The 24,729-nt window shown below is 35.0% G+C and overlaps 1 protein-coding gene across 1 annotated transcript in view; it reads right to left on the reverse strand.

Annotated features, from left to right (window-relative positions):
- Positions 1-24,729, reverse strand: part of LOC140147517 (ATP-binding cassette sub-family C member 9-like) — a 38,598-nt gene continuing 13,869 nt past the window's right edge. The window contains exons 18-33 of the mRNA XM_072169298.1: positions 24,358-24,577; positions 23,853-24,085; positions 17,893-18,059; positions 17,682-17,751; positions 17,336-17,493; positions 16,555-16,647; positions 15,815-15,917; positions 15,031-15,144; positions 14,158-14,269; positions 13,151-13,278; positions 12,645-12,723; positions 12,287-12,395; positions 11,727-11,830; positions 11,167-11,300; positions 10,192-10,254; positions 1-2,149 (exon numbers count right to left, since the gene is read on the reverse strand). Coding sequence (XP_072025399.1) covers positions 2,006-2,149; positions 10,192-10,254; positions 11,167-11,300; positions 11,727-11,830; positions 12,287-12,395; positions 12,645-12,723; positions 13,151-13,278; positions 14,158-14,269; positions 15,031-15,144; positions 15,815-15,917; positions 16,555-16,647; positions 17,336-17,493; positions 17,682-17,751; positions 17,893-18,059; positions 23,853-24,085; positions 24,358-24,577 — 2,031 coding nt within the window. The 3' untranslated portion in view covers positions 1-2,005. The remainder of the gene's footprint in view (positions 2,150-10,191; positions 10,255-11,166; positions 11,301-11,726; positions 11,831-12,286; positions 12,396-12,644; positions 12,724-13,150; positions 13,279-14,157; positions 14,270-15,030; positions 15,145-15,814; positions 15,918-16,554; positions 16,648-17,335; positions 17,494-17,681; positions 17,752-17,892; positions 18,060-23,852; positions 24,086-24,357; positions 24,578-24,729) is intronic.

The raw sequence follows: 24,729 nt of genomic DNA on the forward strand, positions 1-24,729 counted from the left end.
ACAATCCTATATTTTGCCTTGCATATAAGTTCTAACACTTTATCTAGATACAATTTCAGTCAACAAGATTGAAAGAGAACGTCCTGGACAAAGTTAATTAGATAATAAAGGTATTATTTTTAGCCACTGTCGTGCATCTATCGTTTCACATAACCCGGACGACATCATTGTTTTAAGTAAAACAATGAGGTGAAGCCACGTTGATTTATGCCAAAAATAATGATGTCGCCTGTGTTATATGAGACAATAGATGCACGACAGCAGTTAAAAACAATACCTTTATTCTCATTCTTAAACACTTCAATTCAAATAAAAATATCATAAGTATGCCAAATTTTAATTAAATTAAATCCTACATTTTACAAGGTCCCTTTATTGCTATGCGGCTCCGATTGCTTCAAATAGCGAGTACGCATATCGTGTTGATGCATACGCACTGAACCGTGTTATGTCGTGCCATATCACACAGGTAAGAACCAATAAGATTACATGAAGAATTGTCAACAAATTTGTTTTAAAAGATGTGTTTTGATGACATAATTGAAATCTTGCCAAAACATTAATAAGTGTTTAGGTAAAACTTATAAACAAATGAGCGATCTTTGTGTAAGAGTGTTTGAATCTGATATTGACCAATAAATAAGGAGTCTGAGGCAAGAATATGGAAAAATAAAGAGAAAGATCTTGGCCTTCTTGCATAGTATACAAATATTAATTGCTATGAGGGGTGTGGTTAAAATTAAATGTCCAAGGTGATCTCAAAACCATGCTATGACCCGAGGCACAGCGGAGGATCATAGCATATGGTTTTGAGATCACTGCAGGCCTATAATTTTAACCATGTCCCGAATATAAAGTAGTCAATATTTGTATAGTATATACCTCATATACGTATAGATAGATTCCTGTCATCTGATTGGTTGAAATGCGGTCATTGAATTAGCTATGCCCTCAAAATAAATTATTAACTGGTCATGGAAATGAACTATTGACTGGTCACGTGCGCCATGATCAAACTACGCAATCGCAACATCCACGTACATCCATTCGGATATATTTGAAGGGAAATGGGGAAACTATTTTTTCCAGGTACTGGCTACATGCCTACCACCCTGAGCCTTAAGGTTGAGGGGTAGTAGGTCTGTAGCCAGTACCGTGGGAAAAATAGTGACCCTATTTCCCTGAAACTACCATGTAGTATTTGTTTTATTATAATGTACACCTCATACATATTTATGAGAGAATGACTCCAATTCATAACATTTAATAAGAAAATAGGTGCTAGGCCCACTTTAATACGAAGTTACGTTTATGCATGTAGGCCTATATCGTTCATGCATGCATGCATACCTTTCATTTTTAAGCTTTGGATCTGCACACACAATTCCCTTCTCGCAGTTCAACTTGAACAGCAGAAGCTTTCAGAGCTTTACAAATCATGTGTTTTGAGCATCCTTTTTGCATGTTTAATGAATTAATTTAGCAGTATCTGCTTCAGACAGCGAAGCCCTTTCCATTTGCATGTTTTTAATTACCATTTTATAGTACGGAGAACCATGCTGATACAATATAAAATGCCAAGTCCTACCTTTGTGGAACGAAAAACACGATTGCGAAAGGGAGTATGAACTTTTGTCTCTAAGGATGATGATATCGTGAATGGGGGAAAAACTATCGTCCGGTAAGATCAGTCATAATGAGGATAGGTCAATCTACATGGGTTGTGTCAAGTTGCGATTGACCAATGAATTGGTGTCATTCTGTCATGAATATGTATGAGGTGTAATAATGCTGAATACATGATTACTATAAACTGTTCCTATATACCCTGTAAAGTGCTGTAAAATGTGCTGTTAAAAATTGATATTGTTCCTGTGTAATTACTATAATACAAAGGGATGAGGAGGATTTATAGAGTCATCAGCTATTTGTCATAAATGCAGTGTTCGTGACAAATATGAGTGCTCAAAACGTGCAGTCTTTCCACCCTTTGTTATAAACCTAATTAATATACTTTATTAGCTTGAACTAATGATGCAAATAAACTAGATTTCTTGGATAGCAGAATTTCCGGTGTGTCATGCTCCACGATCTTGCCTTCGTTAAGAACAACAATTGTGTCTGAATTCATGATGGTAGAAATACGATGCTGAAATAATGAAAGTAGAGAAAATCTTGAAAGTCATGCAAGGCCCTTAATAATGAGAATATGGTTACTTGTTTTCTTTTACAATATGATTTTGAATGAACACATCTATTATTATGTAGACTATTGCATGAATAGAACCCAAAGTCATGGTATACTATAATTTGGTTCACCTCAAGTTTGGTAGTGACGTATGTGCATAGTTCGCTCACCACAGTATCGAATCACGCGCATACAGTTAAATGCGCTGAGTGTACACGTACGCGTACAGGGGCGGCTTTTCGGCACGCTTGCGGCGCAACCACAAAAAAGCAATGATGTCGCTACCGAACTTGAGGTGAACCAAATTATACAGAATTATGTTTGACATGTGCTTGTTATCTGTGTGATGTGCCCTGAGTAATTTAATTTAATTTAATTATTTAACTTTGTTTACAAGCTGAAAGTATGTCATGAGATGGGAAAATCCCTTGTACGTGCAAGATAATGATGTGGAAAGTCGTTTTGGAATTCCCCAAATTATTGTAAACAAAGTCAGAGCTATGTTTGGAACTTGGAAAGCCCCAGTTCATTATTGCACCATCAGGAAAACCCCCCAGGAAGTGATGTAATGTGAAAGGTGAATGTGTATAATTAATATTGGGAAATCCCAAGATTGCAGCAATGTTGTGAAAATGTGATTGAAGTAATGGTTTATTAATAGATGATGGGTTTTTTGCATGAGTACTGATATAAAAAGCTTGAGGCTTTTGTTGGGACTTTACAAAATGCCATGGGAGATTGAAAACTCCACATGTGTGTGATGGTCTTCGTGCTTCAAAAAAGAAGTACATTTTAACCAGTTTATAATATAGCCAATAATTGAGCTAAATTTAATACAGCAACGAAGAAGACAGCGAGCACACAAAAGTGCTCTTCCTCATCAAAGGATTAAAAGTTCTTCTGTCAAATTGCTGGAGTTTGCTGGGTTTGTGAAGAAACCTGTTCCCTGGAAAAAGAGGGATTGGTGAAAGAAACACCATTTTTGGAGAAAGCAGCGCAAGGAGATATATTTGTGAAGAAAGCAGCGCAAGGAGATGTATTTGTCGAGATAGCAGCGCAAAGGAGATTGGAGGAAGCATCATCATTTTCGTATGAGGATTTTATACGCAAGGATTTATAAATGCAAGTGTACTATGGACTTCGCTGATTTTCGCAGAACAAGTGAATAAGGATATATAACATCAGTCGTCCAGAACATTGCAAGAACTCTAGAATCACCAACAAGAAGACCGCTGGTTAAGTACCGATATAATAAAACTGATTGTGTGATTTTATTGTAATTGTTGTTATATGTACCAAACATACTCTATTTTCAATTAAAGACTTAGATTTGTTAGCTTAAAATCAAACAGTGTATTTGTGTTGTGCATTCGTGTGAGTTCGGGTAAAAGGTGATTTTGGCCTTGAGTCAAGTACAACTCGTAACAAAAATTGGGGGCTCGTCCGGGAAAATACACTGTAAAAAAGTTAACATTAATTTACTGAGTCTTGAAAGTGAAAGTACAGTATGGCAGAGTTCAAAGCAGAAGAGTTTCTTGAAACTATAGATTGGGAGAAATTTGATAAGTTGAAGAAGCCTGATTTATTAGCATTTGCCAAACATTATGACTTGAAAGTTAAGCAAGCTACAAGAAAGCAAATAATCAAAAATGCCTTGATTGATGTTTTGGTCGGGGAGGACATTTTTGATGAATCCTATTTGGAAGAGAAACTTGAAGTAGAAATTGGTGGGGACTCAGCATTTAAGTTGAAAGAGTTGGAAATTCAATTAGAATTGAAGAAAATGGAAATGGACCAAAAGAAAATGGAAATGGATCAAAAAGAAAAACTGGAAATTATCAAGTTAGAGAATGAAAAACAAGAAAGATTAGATATGGAAAATAAAGAGAAACAAGAACGGCTAGATATTGAAAAACAAAAACTAGCAATGGAAGACAAAGCACGCCAAGAAAAGATGGCGCTTGAGCACCAAAAATTAGAAACAGAAGAAAAGGAAAAAGTAGCAAAATTGGAACTTGAAAAACAAAAATTGGATATGGAAGAAAAGGAAAAACTAGCTAAGATTCAAATGGAAGCACATTTGAAAGAAAAAGAAATTGAGTTTGAACAAGAGAAGTTAGCAAAAGTAGGTGACAAATACTCATCAAGTTTCTCCTCAAAGTCAAAGTCAGGGTTTGATGTTACAAAGTATGTAAAGCTTGTGCCTAAATTCAAAGAGAAAGAAGTTGACGAGTACTTTCAACATTTTGAAAAGGTAGCTACAAATTTGAAATGGCCTCCAGAGCATTGGACCCCACTGTTACAAAGTAGTTTTGTGGGGAAGGCCAGGGAGACTTACTCAGCTCTACCAATAGAGAAGTGTAATAATTATGAAGAAGTCAAACAGGCAGTCCTTAAGGCCTATGAACTGGTGCCTGAAGCATACAGACAAAAGTTCAGAGATTCAAGAAAGCAAGCAGATCAAACCCATGTAGAATTTGCTAGAGTAAAAGAACAAATGTTTGACAGGTGGCTTGGGTCAAAAGAAGTCAAAGATGTTTTCGGACAACTTAAGCAATTAGTTCTTATAGAAGAGTTTAAGAAATGTGTCCACGTTGACATTAAAACTCATTTGGATGAAAGCGCTAGCAAAATTAAGACGCTAAACGAAGCGGCGGCAATGGCGGACGACTATGGCTTAACTCACAAATTGAATGGGAGTAAAGTTAGTCATAACAGAAGTTATTCAAACAGGTTCAGCCATAATCAACCTAGAGCAAATCAGGGTGGTACACAAGAAGTGAAACCTCAGTCTAATTCACAGCATAGTGCTGGTGGTAGAGGGACCCCAGGGAGTTCAGGTAACAAAGCAAAATTTGGGACTGAATTTAAAGCCAAAGTAACTTGTACTCATTGTAAGAGACCAGGGCATACGATGACCCAGTGTTATTTCTTAAAAGGCAGACAAGATGCACAAAACAGCAGCAAACTGCTAGTAATACTGTGGGATGTGCAGTGTCACTTGAGTCAAAGAAAAAGTCAGTCAAATCAAGAAACAAGAATTCCCACAAAGGGAGGTGAGACAGACAAGGTGTGTGAAGAATTTGAACCATTTGTGTTGGAGGGAGTAGTATCACTTGGTGAGAATGGTAGTCCAAAGCCCATCAAGATTGTGCGAGATACGTGTTGTGCACGGTCTATGATTCTGGAAGGAACTTTGCCCTTTAATGAGGCTAGTTCAGCAGGTAATGCTTTGATCCAGGGTATTGGGATGGAAATAATTAGTGTACCTCTCCACAAAATTAACTTGACATCTGACTTGGTTTCTGGTCCTGTAACCATAGGAGTTAGACATGAATTGCCAGTCAAGGGAGTGTCCATGTTGCTAGGAAATGATCTGGCAGGGGGGGAAGGTTTTTCCTGACCCAATAGTCACAGATAAGCCCTGTATACAGGATGATAATAGTGAGGAAGAGGAGATATTTCCTGCATGTGCAGTGACACGGGCAATGAGTAAGAGAGCCTCATTAGAAACAATTGAGGACAACCAAATTGATGACTTAGGCTACAAGTTTGGAAGACACATTTGTGTCAAAGTTGAATGAGAAAGAAGATAAACTTCCTTCTCCTGGGGATAAAAATACCCCTAAAAGTGACACAGCCTCTGAGCATGAACAAATTGGGGAAACCATGAAAGACCCATTAAGTCATGACAAGCTGATTCTGGAGCAACAAAATGACCCAGAACTCAAAGAGATCAATCAAAGGGCATTGACCCTAGAAGAAGCAGAACAACATTCTGTCTGTTTTTACAAACAAGATGGTGTGCTAATGAGAAAATGGCGCCCTCTTGATGTTCCTGCCGATGAAGAGTGGAAGGTAGTGCACCAAATTGTGGTACCAAAAGTATACCACACTGAAGTAATTAACATAGCACATGATAGTCCCATGGCAGGGCATTTGGGTGTTAAGAAAACTCATGAAAGAATTCTGAGACATTTCTGGTGGCCCACTCTCAGAAAAGATGTTTCTGAATATTGCAAAACATGTCACATATGCCAAGTAGTAGGGAAGCCAAATCAGAAAATACCTCCTGCTCCATTAAAGCCAATTCCAGCCTTTGATGAACCATTTAGTAGGGTTATTATTGATTGTGTAGGCCCCTACCAAAGACTAAGTCAGGTAATCAATACCTTCTGACAATTATGTGCTGCGTCAACACGCTTTCCTGAAGCCATACCATTGAGAAATATTAAAGCAGTGACCATAGTGAAAGCTTTAACCAAGTTCTTCACATTTGTGGGGCTCCCCAAGTCCATACAGTCAGACCAAGGATCAAACTTTACTTCTGGAGTATTTCAGCAGGTCATGTATCAATTAGGTATAGAACAGTATACCTCAAGTGCTTACCATCCAGAATCACAAGGTGCACTAGAAAGGTTCCACCAAACATTGAAAAACATGATCAGGACATACTGTTTGGAATTTCAGAGGGACTGGGATGAGGGAGTACACTTGTTGTTGTTTGCTGCTAGGGAAGCTGTTCAGGAAACTTTAGGATTTAGTCCTTTTGAGTTAGTGTTTGGACACACAGTGCTGGGCCCTTAAAGTTGTTGAAAGAAAAGTGGCTCAATGAGAAATCAGATATCAATTTGTTGGATTATGTCTCCAATTTTAAGCATAGGCTTAGCAGAGCAACTGATATCGCCAAGGAAAACTTGAAACAGGGTCAGGCCAAAATGAAACAATGGTACGATAAACATGCCAAAGAGAGAGTGTTCAAACCAGGTGACAAAGTTCTAGTACTGTTTCCAATTCCAGGACACCCATTGCAAGCCAGATATCATGGCCCATGTGAGGTAGAGTCAAAAGTGGGTGAAGTAGATTATATTATCAAGACTCCTGGTAGACGCAAGAGCAGGCAGTTATGCCACATAAATATGCTCAAAGAGTATGTTGAAAGAAGTGACAGTGGCATTCCAAAACCTGTGTGTACAGTAAAACATGCTGATAATGTAGACAAACATGCCGATGTAGACAAAATCGCCAATGTAGACAAGAGTAAAGATGACAATTCGGATGTCACATTTGACCAGGATAAAGAGCTGGAGCACAAAGAGTATAATGTAAAATTGAACAATTCTGATGTGCTCACTAATTTGGACTCAAAGTTAGGTCATCTTTCTCAAGATCAACAAAGTCAAATTGCAAATTTGATTCACAAATTTGACAATATATTTCCTGATACGCCAAGTAGAACAAATGCTGCATTTCATGATGTAGATGTTGGTGATACAAAACCAATCAAGCAGCATCCTTACAGAGTCAATCCATTGAAAATGGAACATCTCAAAAATGAGATCAATTATATGCTAGACAATGATATCATAGAACCAAGTAGTAGTGAATGGAGTTCACCGTGTATACTTGTTCCCAAGCCTGATGGTTCATACCGATTGGTCGCAGACATGAGAGTTGCAAATGTTCATTCAAAGACAGACTCGTACCCAATTCCAAGAATTGATGATTGCATAGACAAAATTGGGAATGCAAAATTTGTTAGCAAATTTGATCTTTTGAAAGGGTACTGGCAGGTTCCACTCACAGCCCGTGCCAAAGAGATTTCTGCTTTTGTACACCATTTGGCCTTTACCAGTACAAAGTTATGCCATTCGGTTTGAAAAACGCAGCGCCAGCAACATTTCAGAGAATGGTGAACCAAATTGTGGCAGACATAGAGGGATGTGAAGCGTATGTAGATGATTTGATTGTTTACAGTCAAACTTGGGAACAACACATGGAACAACTCCATCAATTGTTAAGAAGCTGTCAGAAGTACAATTGACAGTCAACCTGGTAAAAGTGAGTTTTGCCATGCCACAGTCACATACTTGGGATATGTTGTAGGTCAAGGTCAGGTGAAACCTATCAAAGCCAAAGTTGAAGCAATTGAGCAATACCCCACACCTGTAAACAAGAAGGCACTCATGAGATTTCTAGGAATGGTTGGCTATTATAGAAAGTTCTGCCCAAACTTTTCAGAGATAGCAAGTCCTTTGACTGATTTGTTGAAGAAAGATGCAAAATTCATTTGGTCAGAACAGTGTGAAAATGCTTTTCACAAAGTCAAATCGATACTCATGAGTTCACCAGTGCTTACTGCACCTGATTTTCAGAAGCAGTTCAAGTTGACTGTTGATGCCAGTGACATAGGCTGTGGAGGTGTTGTGATGCAAGAGGGTGAAGATCAAATAGATCACCCCATTTGTTACTTTTCAAGGAAATTCAACAAGCACCAGAGAAATTACTCCACAATTGAGAAGGAGTGTCTAGCATTGCTATTAGCACTGCTACATTTTGATGTGTATTTGGGTACCACAGTATACCCTGTGCTTGTTTTCACAGATCACAATCCCCTCACCTTCATCAACAGGATGAAGAACAAAAACCAAAGACTGGTGAGGTGGAGTTTGACCTTGCAAGAGTACAATCTGGACATCAAACATATTAAGGGAAAAGACAATGTAATGGCTGATGCCCTGTCCAGAATTGCATAAAAAGGGCTGATAAACAAAAATTCCTTTTAAAAGGGAACTTGTGTGACAAGTAGTCACTGTGTATGATGAGTTAAATACTCAAAGTTGATAATATGTTGAAGTTGATGTAAAAGAAGAAAACATTTAAGAAAGTTTTCATTACATTCGAACTTTCTTCTTTTAAGGGGGAGGGTGTGATGTGCCCTGAGTAATTTAATTTAATTTAATTATTTAACTTTGTTTACAAGCTGAAAGTATGTCATGAGATGGGAAAACCCCTTATACGTGCACGATAATGATGTGGAGGGCCGTTTTGGAAGTCCCCCAAATTATTGTAAACAAAGTCAGAGCTATGTTTGGAACTTGAAAGCCCCAGTTCATTATTGCACCATCAGGAAAACCCCCCAGGAAGTGATGTAATGTGAAAGGTGAATGTGTATAATTAATATTGGGAAATCCCAAGATTGCAGCAATGTTGTGAAAATGTGATTGAAGTAATGGTTTATTAATAGATGATGGGTTTTTTGCATGAGTACTGATATAAAAAGCTTGAGGCTTTTGTTGGGACTTTACAGAATGCCATGGGAGATTGAAAACTCCACATGTGTGTGATGGTCTTCGTGCTTCAAAAAAGAAGTACATTTTAACCAGTTTATATAGCCAATAATTGAGCTAAATTTAATACAGCAACGAAGAAGACAGCGAGCACACAAAAAGTGCTCTTCCTCATCAAAGGATTAAAAGTTCTTCTGTCAAATTGCTGGAGTTTGCTGGGTTTGTGAAGGCCACGCATCTGTCAAAAAACAGCGGAGCTGTGTTAAAGAAACCTGTTCCCTGGGAAAAGAGGGATTGGTGAAAGAAACACCATTTTGGAGAAAGCAGCGCAAGGAGATATATTTGTGAAGAAAGCAGCGCAAGGAGATGTATTTGTCGAGATAGCAGTGCAAAGGAGATTGGAGGAAGCATCATCATTTTCGTATGAGGATTTTATACGCAAGGATTTATAAATGCAAGTGTACTATGGACTTCGCTGACTTTCGCAGAACAAGTAAATAAGGATATATGACATCAGTCGTCCAGAACATTGCAAGAACTCTAGAATCACCAACAAGAAGACCGCTGGTTAAGTACCGATATAATAAAACTGATTGTGTGATTTTATTGTAATTGTTGTTATATGTACCAAACATACTCTATTTTCAATTAAAGACTTAGATTTGTTAGCTTAAAATCAAACAGTGTATTTGTGTTGTGCATTCGTGTGAGTTCGGGTAAAAGGTGATTTTGGCCTTGAGTCAAGTACAACTCGTAACATCTGTCTGTCTGAGGACTGAAGCAACCAGTGTACTCCAGGCGCCAGAATCAAGACCAATATGATCTTGATTACCATCCTCTTACAAATTTCAAACTACAGCAATTATACAAGAATTCTTGTATGACTTTGATGTAATAATTTAATTAATTCTCTTTGTTTTAGTTTATACTCACCGCTATTGTAATAACCGTCTTGTCAAGGAAAGCAGAACTAGTGACAGTTTGTAGAACCTTTTCCTGTTGGTGAGTAGAAAAGGCAATAATCATTAATTGACCAGATATATGACACGATCTGATCCATAGGGCCAAAGGCGGCAAATTTAAAACTGAGATAACAATATGGAGTAAAAAACAATAAAATACATAAGAAAATAGACATCAAAAAACTTCATAGCTTTAGAACCAAGTATACTAGACCTTTGGTGTATTCAGTGAGTGATAGCCTATTGTATGTATAATGTAATAGTTACAGTAACACAATTTTCAAAAATGCCTCCTTTGGCCCCCATGGACCAGATCGTGTAACATATAACAAGCACCTGAAGGTTTGAATACATTAGATATAGTCAGAAAATTTGAAAATGAGAGACTTGTTCATCAAAACAGATTAGAAGTGAAGTAAGTTCTCATTTTGCAGACATTTATACATTTTCTATAACTCATACAGTTGCTATTTTCAGCAAAAAAACTTGCACACCACGCAAGTGCAATAGTCCATTTTCACTTGCACTTATGCGCAGCTACCATGGCAACACTCACAGTAACCACCTTGACTCGCCAATTATAGCTGTGTGTGTTGCTTCTAAAATAAATATAGTTTAATATTTTTTAATTTGTTTGCCTGTTGATTTATAAAATTAAGCAGGAGAAATGGAATTATAGGTTATATAAAACAAATATTTTTTGTTTTTATTCGTACAATGGAAAGAATATTTTCATTTGGTGAAATATGAATTTTTCACTACTGATATCAGAAAACATAGGACCATAGAAAAGTTTCAATCAACTCAGCAATGATCTTGTTGAATGAAACATTTCGTATAAAATTTCCCTTCATGAAAATATTCTTACCATTGTGCTCATTAACATTTAATATTTGTATAATACAAAAACAATGAAATTGCAGTTTGAAAATATGTCAATGCTTACTGTGTCATAGTCAATAGATGCCGTAGCCTCATCCATAATGAGAATTTTGGAGTTTCGCAGGAATGCTCTTGCTACACAAAACAACTGACGCTGACCAACACTGAAGTTTTCACCACCTTCTGTAACTACATAATCTGGAAATATGGTATATCAGTTTTTGGGTTGAAGTCTTATTGAAGCTGATATGGTTAAAGTAAACTAATCAGAGATGCCACTTTTCAAGTTTTTGCCTGAATACAGGTTTCTTAACAGTGCAAGTTTCTTTTTTTTTTGTATTTATTTTCATCCCGGTTGTTACCAGTTTCGGGTTATTTTTAAGAAAAGGTTATTTTTAAGAGAGGCATTTCTGCAGTTGCAAAATTATGGTCAAGCTTTTGATATAACATTGATATTAGGGACCAGAGTAATTCAAATCTAGCCTGATTTTTTGGTATGGATAAAATGAATAGCTGTAAAAAGATTTTGACCAAGATTGTAGTTATCACTTATAGTCCTTGTTTTTTCTTTTCCTGTGCTTTGACTTGAGTGATTGCCATGAGACATGATAATAATTATCTTACCAAGACCAGTTTCTAGTTCAGAAACCACTGCTTTCAGTTGAGCTGTTTCTAAAGCCTTCCATAAATCAGAATCTGTCTTCTTTCCTTCTGGATCAAGGTTGTTTCTTTTAAATAATCAAATATAATAGATGAGTGAGTACATTGGAAACAGATGAGGATTACATTTCTACCAACCTCATGGTAGATTTAGCCCTAATCCAAAATGATACAGCACTATATGTTCCACTAAATGGTAGTTTGGTTTGCTTTCTCAAAATATTGGGTTTTACTGTTATTCCATTATTAAGTTAAAGGTTAGGGAACAATCCTACAGTTAATGATATCGAAGTTAATCTTTCAAGTTGGAATTTTCACAATTTCACACTTGCGTTTCATGGAGGGGCAAGCCCACGAAAGCACTTTTGTTTATATTATAGGACATCATTAAACTTCTGGTTTGTTCCCTTTAGGAAAAGACTTGAATATAGTTGTTCGGTTTCATAGTGGAAAACATAATAATATTTTTTAGCATACATCATTTTCTCCATCTCTGCAGACACTAAATAGGAATCATGCCTTACCTAATTGATCCAGAGAAAAGCATTGGATCTTGAGGAATTATTGAAAGACGACGACGTAATGTTGCCAATGGTAACCTGGCTATATCTTCTCCATCTATTAATATACGACCTATGTAAAAACATATGGAAACAAAATACATAAGATGAATTTTAATAAATTGAAAAAGGCCCATATCATCAATGTAAAAATAAAAGAAGTTATCAAAAGAACATAACCTGTTTAGTATATACTTTATTTTACCTTTGGTCCTGGATAATTTTCTTCCATTCAGTTGATCATTAAGAGATGGTTGAAGTAGGAGAATAACAAGATTTAAGCATGAGCATAACACTTTTAAATTAAACAATTAATACTAACCTTCGAACATGTTGATGAGTCGAAATAATGTTAACGTCAAAGATGATTTGCCACTGCCAGTTCTTCCACAGATTCCTACCTGTTTTAAGATGTTAACGTTTTATAAATGTGCTTTGGTTTGGTCATAACGTTTTTAAAATAATACTTAAAATGTCAGTAATATAAAGGTCATAAAAACATTTATGTGTAAAAACAACATTTTTAAAATGTCAAAATGTTACTGTAAAATATATTTGTGGCAAACATTATTCGTTAATATTGTTAGAATGTTTTACAGCAAGGTTTCAAAAATGTTTTTAAATGCAATTAAAAAAAAACCCATTTCATACCCTTTATTTAACCTGGCATTTTAACATTTTCTGTAAAATGTTTTGTGTTTGGTTAGATTTAGTTTTACAATTTTTGCGTTGATTTTCCAAAGGGAAATTGTGTATATGCATCGATTCATTGTATAGTCTTGGAAAAGATTTTTATTTATTTATTTATATATTCATTCATGCTGTTACCTTTTCTCCTGGTCTAACATAGAGGTTAACACCAGTCAAAACTGGTGGTAAATTATCTGCATATCTCACATAGATATCCTCTATTTGGATTCCTCCAAGACTAGGCCAAGTTGGTGGTGGTTCTGTTCCTGAAATGATACGGTCATTATCCTTGTAATTTCTGCATACGGCCAACTATGAAACTTTGCTTGTTTGTCAATTTGGTCTAGAGATAGTAATCCAAAGGTTGATTTTAAACCAAGCCCTTTTTTAAGAAGGAATTGGATTTTTAACACAATTAGCCAGGACAATTAGACAGTACCTAAAATATGTTCTTTCAGTTAATGAAGAATAATATCTGGTAATTCAATATTTTCTCCCATGTTTATATGGTTTTGATGGACCTTTTGAGGGGTAAAAGTCACATGGCCTAACCTAATAAAAGGGCACTTCGTGATCCACAGCTACAACTACTTACTCCAAAAAAGTTGAGATTTTAATACCAACAAAAACGTTTATGTGTGCATAAGACTAAAATTTCTTGCAGATTTGGTTGTTTGACAATAAATATCGGACTATTTGCATTTTCCATGTGTCGGCACACAGAAATAACACGGTAGCCTATGGGGAACTGTAACCAGTGGCGCAGCCAGCACTTTTTCAAAGGGTGGGCAAGGAGGTGCAAGCCAACTTTTAAGGGGGAAAAATTAGACGAAAATGGACAAAACAATGGGCTAAAAAGTATAATAAAGGCCTAAAATCTTAAATATCAGGACGGCCAGCATCCCAGAGGGGGCAAGACATCTTACAAGACTTTGCACCCCCTGGCTACACCACTGACTGTAACTAGCAGTTATGCATAACTCGCCTATCCAATGTCTGCTGAATCAACTGAAAGTTTGGAAATATGCTTTATTCATAGATGTCTAATTGTCTATTGAACCATATCCTTAAAATAACATTTCTGGTAACTTTTTTACCAATGATAGAACAGAATAGATAGACAGTGAGCCTGTTGAGGATTATACCTGATGGGTCTTCATTGGATAGTTGTGTATAGTGTCGTACTCGTTCTACTGCGTTCATTTGAATTTCAGTGTCAGCTGCAAATCGCAGGATCATGTACAGAAGATATGTTACCTGTATGATGGAGATGAAATTTGAAAAGCCAAACCAACATGAATTAATATAAAATGGAAAAACCCGGAACATTCAAAATTGGGGGTGGGGCATATGTTGGACTATTAAGACCCCCTCGCCAGCATTGCTGTTGCCCAAAGACCCTTGTTTTTTAAATCCTGCCCTTGTCACCCAAAGACTCATCTTTCCCAACTCGAATTAACTTCCATTTAGCACTGCTAATTACTCTAAGCCATTTGAAGGCATTTAGAATATGTATTCTGTGGTATATAGGCCTGTGCATCAGTACACGGGCCTCACCTAGGTTTCATTATCATTGAGGTATAGGACTTTTTATTTTTTCGGAGAAGAGCAGGTAGGGCAACTACTTGATTATATTTCTACATGTTCATATTATATACTCTGAAAATGTTAGACAATTCACATACGGGTCAGTTTTTTTTAATCACATTTAATTTACTCAAAGGTCTTGTCCATTTCCCACCATTGTTTTTTTTTTCTCTCTCTCTCCCTTACCGAATTGCGAATTCTCCTAAGTTTGGCATTTACAGAACTTACACCTGTATCGATTCTAATATACATGTTCCCCTCCCGAAATAAAGCTTACAGGACTTACAATTTCACATTCAACGTTCTTGTGAGACAATAAAACCAATTTTGTCCCTTTTTTATTTATTTTTAGTACATTTTACTCTTAGCCGCACCAATTTTATCCCTGAAAATGTTGTGGGCAGCCCCCCAGCTACACCCCTGGTTCTTACCGTGATTGCGTAAGACAAGGACAACCCGACATAACTTGAACTCAAGCCGGACACTTCCATTGTAATTATTGTCGTGAGAGATATCATCAACATTAGAGTTAAAGATATGAAATTCTGGCAAATGAAAAAGAAGGAAGTTTGAAGAGTGAAAACAGAACAAAAACAATAATGCTGGAATTGAATAATAGAGTATATGAAATAAAAGGTGTTTGAGACCCCTATACATTCACAAGACGTGTACCGGTACTTAGCCGTGAAAAAGGTGATTGTTTCAAATTTGGTCTCATTGTAAAGGAAAATAAAGTAGCTTTCCATTGATATGCAGCACGATATGAAGATGTCACAAATAATCTGAGATATTGATGCTTGAAAAACTTTCCAATTTTTTGTTGAGGAGTTTATATTAAAGAACCTTAAAGATTTAAATAGGCCTAGGGACGTTCTAATTAATTAATTCAGGGACTCGTCACAAAGTTCCTATAGATTAATCTTTCAATGTGGTCCTTAGTTTAGTGGCACACTTGCGATGACTTAAAATTATCAAGTAGATCCAAATTTGCATTTATTCAATGACCCCCATTTGTTCAAGTTTTGTATACCGAATGACCTCTCTTTTCTAAATGTACTTTGACCAAAAGACCAGTAGTTTGGAGGGCTGGTATGCACAAAATGCACATACCGTCACCTGTATATCGTGGAAGTGGTATTATAGGTGGTATTATTATTAATATAATAATAATAATATGAATATCATTACTTTTAATTAATTGCCAACAACACATACCAATTGACTTCCGATCCAGCTGTAGCCAGCTTGTAGGTACAAAAACGCCGTATTATTTATGTCTATCTTTTCCAGCAGTGTGTTGAAAAATCGCTCTTCTTCCCTGTGAAATTTGAAATCAAATTGATTCGACTTAATCGCTATAACATTGTTAACAATTTTAAACAGTGCTGCGCCCGGTGGGCAACATCAGGCAACAGCTAAGTAGACTTCTCCCTAGTCCATTTGCCCATTGTGCATACTCTTAAAATTCTGATTTAATTGATTTGTGCACAATTGATAAATTTTCACATCTCGTCTTTTTAGTCACCGTACTCCCTCTGTTTGTTAGCTTCCCAAGTGATTTTTAACTCAGGCTTTCGCGATTATCAAACTGGTAGATTCTAAAATTAGAACTGTTCAGTATTGAAGTGCCATTATAATATGTAGCATTCAATAAACCTATGTGTATATTTTACTGTTACTGTCACTAATATAATTATATAAACTTTTTCATAACCATTTACTAGTATTTTGATGTAATAAAATAATATCATTATAAAATCGAGTTCAACTGAATGCATTCAAAACATATTTATTCATCAAAAATCGACTATGGCATAGTCTAACAGCTAAGAGAAATAGTCAGATTTCTAAGAATCCTTGCATTCCTATGTATTTTCGAGTTTTATGATGAATATGATAAGTATTATTTATTTTGATATCATTCATATGAAATTTGAAGTACCTTTTACACTTGCCCATAGGCTCTAATAGTCGGCAATCCTCCAAGTGTTTCTGAAAAGTGTGCGTACACAGGCGACCTGGTTATACTGTCCAACCGTTGCAATTCCCTGTATAAAAATAAATATAACGATTTTAAGTTGTTTTTCGGTGTTGGCTTTTTTATGCATTGTAAATGTAACATGTTTAGGTTCTAAATGTCCAGCTGTAACACTTTTTAAACATATACACAAAAAGTGTTTAGGAATAACTGAAAATATTGTTTTCACGAAACAATTCGAACAATTGGTATTTTTGGAAACCCCTACTCCTAAACATCAAAAATCAAAACCTGACAATACCATTCTGAAATAGTGACACTGAATTTTTACGATTTAAACACATCAATATGTTCTGATGCTTCTAAACATCCACTTCTTTAAGCACGTTTACATTTCAATTCCAAACTTGGTGTTTACCTTTATACAGGTTGATGTTTAATATCTTAACATGTCGTATAGCTAACGTTTAAGTGTTTAGGACGGGAAGTGTTTAGGTTTATTTCGATACAAATTCAAAGTGTGATAACTTGGGAACCAAAAGATTGGTGTTGATTTTATTCTGGATTTATGATCTACCGGACAGACCAATGATCAGTATGTATCTGCTATAGGACAAAATTCACATGAACAATGGGTGGAAAACATAGTTGACATGCTGATGGAGTCAAAAGCTTTTTTGAATTCGACTGAGGTGATTATGAAGGAGGGTTTGTTATTACTCAAAGCCTCCCATGTTTGAACCTCATTCTGAACTTACCTTGATGAGCGTATGAAGTATCTTTGCAAATAGATGTATATAAAGAAGCAAGGAATGATTTCTACCAGGAATACAGGTGTAATTATACCAATTGATAATAGGCTTGCAGGCAGAGAGATTACGTAATACATGAAGGAGAAATAGGTCACCATCAGTTTCTAGAAATAGAAAACATTAATATTAGTAACTATAATTATGAATGTATTATACAACTTTATGAACGTTAATATTTCTTATAATCGATTAATTATAAAAGATGGGTACAGCCTAAAATTAGGATATGTGCCCACCATCAGTTCGTATGGTTTAGCCAGAGTTTAGTACAAGTGAATGAAGTTGGACTTACGATATCTATGATTTGCGTATCGTTTGAAAGCCTGTTTAGAATTCGTCCTACTGGCGTTGTATCAAAGAATCTATATATTGAAGAAAAAACAAACATCATATATGGTATCATATGTTTTAGAAAGATAAAGTCTATTTCAAAACAATTATTGTTTGTCATATGATATCTTCTTTGTCCTCATTTAGGTGATGTGTCTCTAATATTAACTTACCGAATTGGTGATCTAAAGATATTCCTGACCATGGCTACATGAATATGTTTAGCGGCCAAATAAAAAGCAATGACTCCAAACAGTGCCATCATAATTGTCGCGATAAGCAAACCCAATGATATCGCGGTGTAGCCAATGACATAGTAGTTTGAGTCTACTTCCTCTGTCTGCAAATAAAGGTCAATATTTTTCATGAAAATATATGTGAAATAGAAAATAAACACATGCATTTCCACATGGAGTTAAGTGAAAACAAAAGGTTACTAATTAGCTCACTCATTCCATAAAGCAAAACCGCGATATAATTTAACATTAAGTGACTTCAACGATTTGTTAATGTCCTGTTTCATTACGTCACCTATAACAATACACAAGTTCCGAAACCGTTCTACTTCATTCCATCAAATAGTGCCTATATCAACTCAAGTTGTTAAGTCAAAATGTTGCTATCTTCAGTGAGACATTAAGTCTATCCACATTATAAGATATGCTATTTTCAGTAGACAGTAAGTTTTTTGATTGACATGATATTGCTATTTTCAGTAGACAGTAAGTCTTTTGACATGATATGATATTGTTATCTTCAGAAGATAGTAAGTCTTTTGACATGATATGATATTGCTATCTTCAGTAGATAGCAAGTCTTTTTGACATGATATGATATTGCTATCTTCAGTAGATAGCAAGTCTTTTGACATAATAAAATATCGCCATCTCAAGTAGATAGTAAGTCTTTTGACATAATATCATATGATATTATCATATGATATTGCTATCTTCAGTAGATAGTAAGTCTTTTGACAAAATATGATATAGCTATCTTCAGTAAATAATAAATCTTTTGACATGATATGATATTGCTATCTTCAGTAAATAATAGGTCTTTTGACATGACATGATATTGCTATCTTCAGTAGATAATAAGTCTTTTGACATAATAAAATATCGCCATCTTCAGTAGATAGTAAGTCTTTTGACATAATATGATATGCTATTTTCAGTAGATAGTAAGTCTTTTGACACAATAAAGTATTGCTATCTTCAGTAGATAGTAAATATTTTGACATGAAATGATATTGCTATCTTCAGTAGATAGTAAGTCTTTTGACATAATATGATATTGCTATCTACAGTAGATAGTAAGTCTTTTGACATAATAAAATATTGCTATCTTTAGTAAATAGTAAGTCTTTTGACATGACATGATATTGCTATCTTCAGTAGATAGTAGGTCTTTTGACATGATATGATATTGTTATCTTCAGTAGATAGTAAGTCTTTTGACATAATATTATATTGCTATCTTCAGTAGATAGTTAGTCTTTTGACATAATAAAATATTGCTATCTTTAGTAAATAGTAAGTCTTTTGACATGATATGATATTGCTATCTTCAGTAGATAGTAAGTCTTTTGACATGATATGATATTGCTATCTTCAGTAGATAGTAAGTCTTTTGACATGATATTGCAATCTTCAGTAGATAGTAAGTCTTTTGACATAATATGATATTGCTATCTTCAGTATAGTAAGTCTTTTGACATAATATGATATTGCTATCTTCAGTAGATAGTAAGTCTTTTGACATAATATGATATTGCTATCTTCAGTAGATAGTAAGTCTTTTGACACAATAAAGTATTGCTATCTTCAGTAGATAGTAAATCTTTTGACATGATATGATATTGCTATCTTCAGTAGATAGTAAATCTTTTGACATGATATGATATTGCTATCTTCAGTAGATAGTAAGTCTTTTGACATAATATGATATTACTACCTTCAGAGATAGTAAGTCTTTTGACATATGATATTGATATCTTCAGTAGATAGTAAGTCTTTTGACATAATAAAATATTGATATCTTCAGTAGATAGTAAGTCTTTTTGACATGATATGATATTGCTATCTTCAGTAGATAGCAAGTCTTTTGACATAATAAAATATCGCTATCTCAAGTAGATAGTATACAAATATTTACTGCTCATGAGGGATCTGGTGGAATCTATTGGTCCCCGAGGTGAACTGGAGACCGTGAGCCTACTATTTTCCCGAGACCGCCAGGTCGAGGGAATAATAACTATTTTCCCGAGACCGCCAGGTGAGGAAAATAGTAGGCTCACGGTCTCCAGTTCACCGAGGGGACCAATAGATTCACCAGATCCCGAATTTAGAGCAGTAAATATTTGTTTTATATCCTTCATTAATATATTCTTTGTTCATTCATTGGTTAAAATATTAGAGACACAAGGCCTTTATCATAGACATAGGCCTAGGCATAAATGTAGGCTAGGCCTAGTCAAGGCTAGGCTGGCCTTGCTTGATTGAATGCACTTAGGCCTATATGCACAAAGCACGCACACAGTTGAGTGGCTAAAGCTTACCGTGAAAATGTTGTAATTTTAGTAACCTCTACAATACCGCATCGAAATGCCGAGTATTCATGTCCTCTGTTATTTCATCATCAATATTAAGATACTGATCCTGATTTAACTCCGATTATAATGCCATGAAACCGCCGTATTTCAGCTGTACTTCTGTGCTTCGCAAGACAACATGAAGTTGCTACACATTAATACCCCGGAAGCGGTACCGATATCCCGCGTATGTGGCGAGCTGCACCGACCACTATGAACTGCGACGCAGCTATGAGGTCAGACGCGCTCAGAGGGAGATAGTAAAACTATTTCCGGGAGATAGTACTTTGAATAGTACCCCTGTTCCCTCAATCAGTCGGCTTTTTGATTGCTTTGCAAAATAGCAAAACTATTTTTGGTCACATGATACTCGTTTAACCAATAAATGAACGAGAATATATTAATGAAGGATATAAAATAGATAATAAGTCTTTTGACATAATAAAATATCGCCATCTTCAGTAGATAGTAAGTCTTTTGACATAATATGATATGCTATTTTCAGTAGACAGTAAGTCTTTTGACACAATAAAGTATTGCTATCTTCAGTAGATAGTAAATCTTTTGACATGATATGATATTGCTATCTTCAGTAGATAGTAAGTCTTTTGACATAATATGATATTGCTATCTTCAGTAGATAGTAAGTCTTTTGACATAATAAAATATTGCTATCTTTAGTAAATAGCAAGTCTTTTGACATGATATGATATTGCTATCTTCAGTAGATAGTAAGTCTTTTGACATAATATTATATTGCTATCTTCAGTAGATAGTAAGTCTTTTGACATAATAAAATATTGCTATCTTTAGTAAATAGTAAGTCTTTTGACATGATATGATATTGCTATCTTCAGTCGATAGTAAGTCTTTTGACATGATATGATATTGCTATCTTCAGTAGATAGTAAGTCTTTTGACATAATATGATATTGCTATCTTCAGTAGATAGTAAGTCTTTTGACATATGATATTACTATCTTCAGTAGATAGTAAGTCTTTTGATATGATATTGCTATCTTCAGTAGATAGTAAGTCTTTTGACATAATATGATATTGCTATCTTCAGTATAGTAAGTCTTTTGACATAATATGATATTGCTATCTTCAGTAGATAGTAAGTCTTTTGACATAATATGATGTTACTACCTTCAGTAGATAGTAAGTCTTTTGACATATGATATTGATATCTTCAGTAGATAGTAAGTCTTTTGACATAATATGATATTGCTATCTTCAGTAGATAGTAAGTCTTTTGACATAATAAAATATCACCATCTTCAGTATCGTCAGTAGATAGTAAGTCTTTTGACATAATATGATATTGCTATCTTCAGTAGATAGTAAGTCTTTTGACACAATAAAGTATTGCTATCTTCAGTAGATAGTAAATCTTTTGACATGATATGATATTGCTATCTTTAGTAGATAGTAAGTCTTTTGACATGATATGATATTGCTATCGTCAGTAAATAGTAAGTCTTTTGACATGATATGATATTGCTATCTTCAGTAGATAGTAAGTCTTTTGACACAATAAAGTATTGCTATCTTCAGTAGATAGTAAATCTTTTGACATGATATGATATTGCTATTTTCAGTAGATAGTAAGTCTTTTGACATGATATGATATTGCTATCTTCAGTAAATAGTACTTAAGTCTTTTGACATGATATGATATTGCTATCTTCAGTAGATAGTAAGTCTTTTGACATGATATTGCTATCTTCAGTAGATAGTAAGTCTTTTGACATGATATTGCTATCTTCAGTAGATAGTAAGTCTTTTGACTTATTGTTATCTTCAGTAGATAGTAAGTCTTTTGACATAATATGATATTGCTGTCTTCAGTAGATAGTAAGAATTTTGACATATGATATTGCTATCTTCAGTAGATAGTAAGTCTTTTGACACAATAAAGTTTTGCTATCTTCAGTAGATTGTAAATCTTTTGACATGATATGATATTGCTATCTTCAGTAGACAGTAAGTCTTTTGACATAATATGATATTGCTATCTTTAGTAGATAGTAAGTCTTTTGACATATGATATTGCTGTCTTCAGTAGATAGTAAGTCTTTTGACACAATAAAGTATTGCTATCTTCAGTCGATAGTAAGTCTTTGGACATGATATGATATTGCTATCTTCAGTAGATAGTAAGTCTTTTGACACAATAAAGTATTGCTATCTTCAGTAGATAGTAAATCTTTTGACATGATATGATATTGCTATCTTCAGTAGATTGTAAGTCTTTTGACACAATAAAGTTTTGATATCTTCAGTAGATTGTAAGTCTTTTGACATGATATGATATTGCTACAGTCTGTCCACCTAGAAGTACAAAGTAAATAGACCTCGGAAACTGGAGGTATGAGAATAATTATTTCAGTGCAATGCTTCTTTGGCGCGCAATTGCTGTGCGATTTGTACTTGCCGAGTGCACCACGCTCTTTACGCGTCGCGTTCACGTGTGACGCATAGCATCGACCCCCGATGCCACAGATTTGGTTGTACTTCTATGTGGACAGACTATATCTTCAGTAGATAGTAAGTCTTTTGACATAATAAAATAGTGCTATCTTCAGTAGATAGTAAGTCTTTTGACATATGATATTGCTATCTTCAGTAGATAGTAAGTCTTTTGACATGATATTGCTATCTTCAGTAGATAGTAAGTCTTTTGACATAATATGATATTGCTATCTTCAGTAGATAGTAAGTCTTTTGACACAATAAAGTATTGCTATCTTCAGTAGATTGTAAATCTTTTGACATGATATGATATTGCTATCTTCAGTAGATAGTAAGTCTTTTGACATGATATGATATTGCTATCTTCAGTAGATAGTAAGTCTTTTGACATAATATGATATTGCTATCTTCAGTAGATAGTAAGTCTTTTGACACAATAAAGTATTGCTATCTTCAGTAGATTGTAAATCTTTTGACATGATATGATATTGCTATCTTCAGTAGATAGTAAGTCTTTTGACATGATATGATATTGCTATCTTCAGTAGATAGTAAGTCTTTTGACATAAATTATGATATTGCTATCTTCAGTAGATAGTAAGTCTTTTGACATAAATTATGATATTGCTATCTTCAGTAGATAGTAAGTCTTTTGACATAAATTATGATATTGCTATCTTCAGTATAGTAAGTCTTTTGACATGATATTGCTATCTTCAGTAGATAGTAAGTTTTTTGACATAATATGATATTGCTTCTTCATTAGATAGTAAGTCTGTGACATAATAAAATATTACTCTCTTCAGTAGATAGTAAGTCTTTGACATGATAAAATATTGCTATCTTCAGTAGATAAAGTACAAGTCTTTTGATATAGAAAAAAAGTTGTCAAACCAAACTTTGTTGGGCCTCCGGTCTCGGTCATGTAAAATATCTCCAACATGTTCAATGGGCATGATGGGAACTCTTTAAGTTTTTAAGAAGATACAATTGAATTAAAACGGAGGTACAACCATCGTTCTCATTATAAGCCTAATTATTTGTTTTGCCTTAGTGGCATTCACTTACAGAATTGGCAGTCCTATTGAGAACCACACCTGCGTCAGACCAAGCTGCAAGCCAGAATTGCCTTCCGATGTTGGCAACTTCTTGTAGAATTCTGAATATCAGGTAGGATATAATAGTAGGCCATCCCATAGATTTGAGAAGATACAAGTATACCTCGTACGACACAGAACCTCGCTCTAATTCTTCAGCTTCCATTAATTCACCTGTCGTCGATTTGACATAATCGGGTTTGCCTATTTAGGTTAGAAAATAGGTAATAAAAGTGATAATAATTTTATAAGAAATAATAATATAGCTGCCATTTTTGGCACAGCGATTGAACACCCATGTAATTGAAAGTTACTGTTACGTTACAATTCTTTGGCCAATAACTCTTTCAGTGCTTTTCCATGATAACTTAACACTCAAATTGCACTCATACAAGGCGTAATAATAGGCCTATTATAGGATGCGTCCATTTTTATTTCTATAGAAAACAAAAATTTATAAATTTCATATAACAAACCTTTGCCGGTATTTTGCCCGGTAACCCCAATTGACTTTTGTCGCATCTGTTCCTTGCGAGCCCTGCGTTCTTCTTCGTCATCAAATTCAGAGGCACTGGTGGCTGATTCGGAATGAATATCTTGTGTGAGACTCCAATCTGCAAACAAATTGGCATCTCTAGATACGATGTCATCAAACGTTCCTTGCTCCACAATTCTACCGTCTTTCATAACCAACACCTAGAGCAAAAAAATGCTGTGCTGTAAAAGATGCCTACGCATCATTTGCAATTTCAATCAGAAGACCTGTATTATATTTATATTTGGGGTATATGTTCGTCAGCTCATTTCTTTTAATAATGTATACATGTTACCCAAATGGATCTTGGGAA

This window comes from Amphiura filiformis, chromosome 3 (genome assembly GCF_039555335.1).
Source record: "Amphiura filiformis chromosome 3, Afil_fr2py, whole genome shotgun sequence".
NCBI lineage: Eukaryota > Metazoa > Echinodermata > Ophiuroidea > Amphilepidida > Amphiuridae > Amphiura > Amphiura filiformis.